Genomic DNA, 5,362 nt, shown 5'->3' with positions numbered 1-5,362 from the left:
AAAAAAAAAAAAAAAAAAAAAGTCATGGATTCTGTATCTCATTTGGAGCAGCTCTCATCTCAACACTTGGAAATCAGGTTAGAGGTGACACTATCATGTCCTTTTGGTTGAATGGTGGTCCCTTTTACTAAAAAGTTCTTGATGGTCTCAACATTTTAGTAATAAAGAAAGAATAGTAGAATTGCTCGGTGTGAGCTATTCTTTGACTTATTAAGAAAGAGGATTTTTGAAAACAAAGATGACTTCGTTGAATTCTTTTTGTAAAAGAGGATAGTGTTCTTGGTGATGTTCAAACCACTAAAGCTTATTGTATATCTCTTTGTTGCAATTATGGCTATTATGCTTTCTGGTCTGAAAACATAGCATAATTGTTTAAAAGGATAGAGGCAGAGAATGCTTGCTCATAAATTCCCATGTCACAATTGAAGGTCCCAGGCCTGGTGCACTGAAGAATTTTAAATGGCACTGTTGCGCGAAATTTGAATCTGAATCACATCAACTAGGGCAAAGACATACCTTCTATCAGAAGAAAGACAACATAATTCAAGTTAGAAAAGCAGCCTCTAATCAGCCTTTCGAATCTGATTCTGAAGTTTTAAGTTCCAAAAACTTTGATGGCTCTGTAAAGAGTTTCTTGGATGCTTTCTACAGGTTCTCACGGCCACACACAGTTATTGGTACAGTTACGTTTTAAAACAAATGTCCTTTTAGGCCAATAACTTATTCTTTACTTCCATTCTTTCTGAGATATTCATCTTCAGCTTACACTTTACTTTTGTGCTTGCAGGCGTTGAGCATTGTATCTGTTTCTCTATTAGCAGTTGAGAAGTTATCGGACTTGTCACCATTATTTTTAACTGGAGTGTTGGAGGTAATGTATCAAGCGAGCGTTCTAATTTGAGTTTTTGAGGGCGGTTTGTATATTTTTAACACATTTGCAAACTTTTTTCCAGGCTATAGTTGCTGCCCTCTTTATGAATATTTACATTGTAGGTCTTAATCAATTATTTGACATCGAAATAGACAAGGTACTTCATATGTATTTATTTTATAATATTTTAGTAAACTAGGTCCGTAATGCTTTATTATTTTTTCTCCTGGAACTTGAGAGAGTATCTTATGGGTAAATTTCTATCAGAACATATTGGCAGGCAGGCATGGTTTTGGACCTGTTTTTACACTGAAAACGTTTCTGGTAGAGTATATTGCCCATGTGATTTTGTGTAGTGATCTCCTTATTGGATACATTACCATAATCCTTTTAATTTACTAGTGTGAGCATTTCAAGGATATATTTTCTTTAACATGTATCCTTGACGTATCTGTGGAAGTGCCATGACTGTGCAGGCCAAGCTATCTTATGATATTTACTGGATAATGTTTGACTAATAATAAAAGCGAAGCTCTCTATATTCTTCCTAATAGGCATCAAAGAAGACTTCCAGCTTAACCATTCCTGAATGTTCTTAATTGCAGATTAACAAGCCGTATCTTCCATTGGCGTCAGGAGAATATTCTTTTGGCACAGGCGTTGCGATTGTCTCCACATTTTCCATTCTGGTATTACTTATTATGTATCACATCATTTGCAAGATCCCTGTTGAATTTTTGTTTTATATATACTTTTGGATTTTATTTGAACCATTTTAATAAATAGAAACGTATATACTAGGTTTTTTTAGTACAACAAGTGGAGTTTATTTTTATTTTTATTTTTTTAATAATCATGGTCTAATATTATTTTAAATATGTTTTTAAAATGGTAATAATTCAATTTTTAAAAATAAAATATTTTATTATTTGATGAAATTATTTTTTTAATAAGAAAGTAAATTATTAGAATTAGGAATTAAATAATAAAATGATTAATCTGAAACGTTAAGAGTATATTTTAAATTTAGGTTATTAATAACATTACATAAAAGAATAATTTCATTAAATAATCAGTCAAAGTTAAGTTGTGAATTTTGTCTTGTATGTTTTACTCATCTAATTAATTTAGGTTAATTTTCTTCAATTGTTTTGAACTTTTTAAAAATTAGATTTTCAAGATTTATAATTAATTTATAATTTGAAACTAACTATTTATAACTATATGTATGCCTTTGCAAAGACCTATAAAATCTTTTACACATTTCGAAATTTCTTACTGGTTTCTACATTACTTTGAAAATTGTAATTCATTTGTAATATTTATTTCTTAATAGATTTTTAAAGTATAATTAATACACATCGGTAATATTAATAAAATTTAATTATAATCTTAAACTAATTATTAATTGTTGTGACCTTTCAAATTTTAAATGGCTTTTTTCATGGTTTTGAATTATTATATAATTTTTATTATTACTATAAATTTTATCATCTTTCAAATATTTGTGACCTTTACATTTTTTTAATGGATTTGAAAATTGCATTTCATTAGTTATATTTAAAATTTCGTTCTAATTATCATTAAAATTAATCTAAAAAATATTATTAAAAAATTTCTAAATTTGTTTGCATATCTTTTTTTTCATATACACATCTGTGATGCTTAAATATCCAAAATATCTTTACACGACTGGAGACTCTTAAAATTTTACTCTTCCAATGCTTTTTTTGTACAGAGTTTTTGGCTGGGATGGGTTGTTCGTTCATGGCCATTGTTTTGGGCTCTTTTCGTCAGCTTTGTTCTTGGGACTGCTTATTCCATTGATGTGAGTGGGTTCCTTTTACTTATTATTTATTTCTAGCTTTTTGAATCTTGTCTACGAAAAAGCCAAATCAAGCATGTTTATTTTGTCTAAACTGGCTATAGTTTCTACCTTCTGAAATCTTGATTTGATGTATTATCTTATGCTCCTAATGCAAAAGTTTAACTAGGAAAAGAGGTAAACCTCCAGCTTTGCATAAACATCTTCGTGTCTACTTGTGCCACATTTGGCTGAAGGTTTATGCTTACGTACATTCTTGCTTAGTTCAACATCTTTGTAAACTAATCTTCACATGCAGGTATAAGCCTGGTTGCATTATGTTTAGCTGATATTTGAAATTGATTTTCTTGTGAGAAAACAATATTAATTATCATCCAGAGCCCAAATGGGTAATCAATTTTCAGTCTTTTCCTTGTCATGACTACAGCTTTCTCTCTCTCCCTTTAACCCATAGAGTTGCTTGTAGGAGTTGGATTTGCAAAACTAAAGAAATGCGAGTAAACTCTCACGTTCCTTTCTTTGTCCAGTGCTATCGTCTCTTGTAGTTGAGGGATGGGCAGAAATCAGGTTGATAGGTTAGATAAGACACCTCGATCGGGGGTTAATAGATCCATCTTCAGAAAGGCAATAGTGCAATAGTTCCTTCTTCACACTATTCAATGGAACTTCTCCTCATCATATCCTTCAACTTCCAAAGTGCATCTACGTAGTACTTTTTTCCAATCTCTCGGCCAAGATTTACAAAACCAACTGTTATCAACATTCCTTTTAAAATTTTATAGGTCAGTTAAATTTGTTTTAGTTAAAATGATGCCTAAAGGTTATCGTTGTGTTTACTATTAGGAACTTCTTAAGTATAAGGACTAAATAGACACAAACTTGAAAATTTGGAGACAAAATTTGTAGTCTAACCCTTTCTAAAAAAGTTCATTGTATGTTGGCTTCAAATGACAAGATAATCATTTCTTCATTATCTGAACTGGAAGATCCTTCAGATTCTCTATGAAAGGGATCTATTAGAGCTCTTTCAATTTAAGTAATAGTATATTTTTCTTGTTCACCATTCTAAAATTTCTTCCCCCTTAATTGTCCATTGATTTTAATGTGCTAGATTGTGATTCATATTGATGGAAACTAATATTCTTTCGAGCATAGCTATATAATTGAATGAAAATTTGATTTTAGATTTTAGTGAAGAGATTGAACCCTTGATGGTTTTTAACTTTTCTGTTACTTCAGCTGCCACTATTGAGATGGAAGAGATTTGCTGTGGTAGCTGCTATGTGCATTCTAGCTGTTCGAGCAGTGATTGTGCAACTTGCTTTTTTTCTGCACATGCAGGTAAAAGTATCTCTTGTTGTAAGTAAATAATGAATGCAACATTCCGTGCTCTACTCATGTTGTGACTCGTTAGATGTGTGTCTTTGCACGACAACTATTATTGATTTTTCGAGCTTGGAAACTGGGGCACTGATGAGGGCATAGACTTAGGTGAATATATATGTAGATATATAAATAAGACGGACACAGTGAAGACACAAAATCATGTTCACACTTTGATGAAGAGACCCTCAACACAACCTTAAAAACCAGCCCCCATTTTGTTCAGGCACAAAACTCAGACTTTAGCCATAAATCTGCAAACATAAAAGCTTAACTAACGTAAAGTAATTTCAAGGTTCAATTTGATGAAAATAAGATCTTAAGGTAAAATTTGATTCTATTAAGTTAGTGATATGTAAAAAAAACAAAAAGTACAGGGATGAAAAATGATTTTTATCCTAGACAGTAACAAGTTTAACAATCTGAACCTGTGGTTTTTAATAAATATTAAAGATGTCTGGTTAAGTATCCACGATCTGTCTCCCTCCCTGTTGGTTATCTAGTAAAAGCTTTTGGAGCAGTGACGAAAAATCCAACTACTTGATTTCAATGTCTTGGTCAAAGTGCTGGGTATCCCGTTATGTGCTGGACAGATGAGGTACCCTAGCTAAAGTCTTCGTGCTTGATAGTTTTCGAGTGATAGTTTCAGTTAGTGTCATAATCATCATTAAATGGGGAATGAGAATGGAAATGTTGTTCTCAAAATATTAGTATGAAGTTTTAAGCATTCGTGTTGCGGTTAAAAGATGTTCAATATATTCTTTGATTGGTGCACTTACATGTTCAGAGATGACTAATATGTATTGATGTTTTCAGACTCACGTATTCCAAAGACCTCCTGTTTTTTCACGTTCCTTGATATTTGCAACTGCATTTATGAGTTTCTTCTCAGTGGTTATAGCATTATTTAAGGTAAAATTTCGCTTTCCATTACAAAATATGTAGCGACTTTCAAAAGTTTATTTGTTCTCGATTCATATTTAATGTAATGATGCTCACCTGAATGTTAAAGACATTCTCGATCAAACAATTAGAGATTCAAATTTGTATTCCTACATTTTGTTCAACTCAAAAAAGTATATTTACACTGCATCTTGCTCGATTGTTTTTTTAACTTGTTAATTTACTTGAGTTTCTAGGATATTCCGGATATTGAAGGAGATAAGATATTTGGCATCCGGTCTTTTACAGTACGTCTAGGACAAGAGCGGGTTAGTGTTGACTCATTCATTTTTTTTTTTTTTTTTTTTTTTTTTTTTTTTTTTTTTTTTTTTTTTTTTTTT

The 5,362-nt window shown here is 31.3% G+C and overlaps 1 protein-coding gene across 2 annotated transcripts in view; it reads left to right on the top strand.

Moving 5' to 3' along the window:
* LOC111468615 (homogentisate phytyltransferase 1, chloroplastic-like) overlaps positions 1-5,362 on the top strand; it is a 13,752-nt gene that overhangs the window by 3,772 nt on the left and 4,618 nt on the right. For both annotated transcript variants that reach the window (XM_023113892.1, XM_023113890.1), the window contains exons 3-10: positions 429-682; positions 788-871; positions 954-1,028; positions 1,477-1,560; positions 2,610-2,699; positions 3,936-4,037; positions 4,896-4,991; positions 5,219-5,290. In XM_023113892.1, the coding sequence (XP_022969660.1) occupies positions 429-682; positions 788-871; positions 954-1,028; positions 1,477-1,560; positions 2,610-2,699; positions 3,936-4,037; positions 4,896-4,991; positions 5,219-5,290 (857 nt within the window). The remainder of the gene's footprint in view (positions 1-428; positions 683-787; positions 872-953; positions 1,029-1,476; positions 1,561-2,609; positions 2,700-3,935; positions 4,038-4,895; positions 4,992-5,218; positions 5,291-5,362) is intronic.

The sequence above is a fragment of the Cucurbita maxima genome, unplaced genomic scaffold (genome assembly GCF_002738345.1).
Source record: "Cucurbita maxima cultivar Rimu unplaced genomic scaffold, Cmax_1.0 Cma_Scf00037, whole genome shotgun sequence".
Taxonomy (NCBI): Eukaryota; Viridiplantae; Streptophyta; class Magnoliopsida; order Cucurbitales; family Cucurbitaceae; genus Cucurbita; species Cucurbita maxima.
This window is presented reverse-complemented; position numbering and strand designations above follow the sequence as displayed.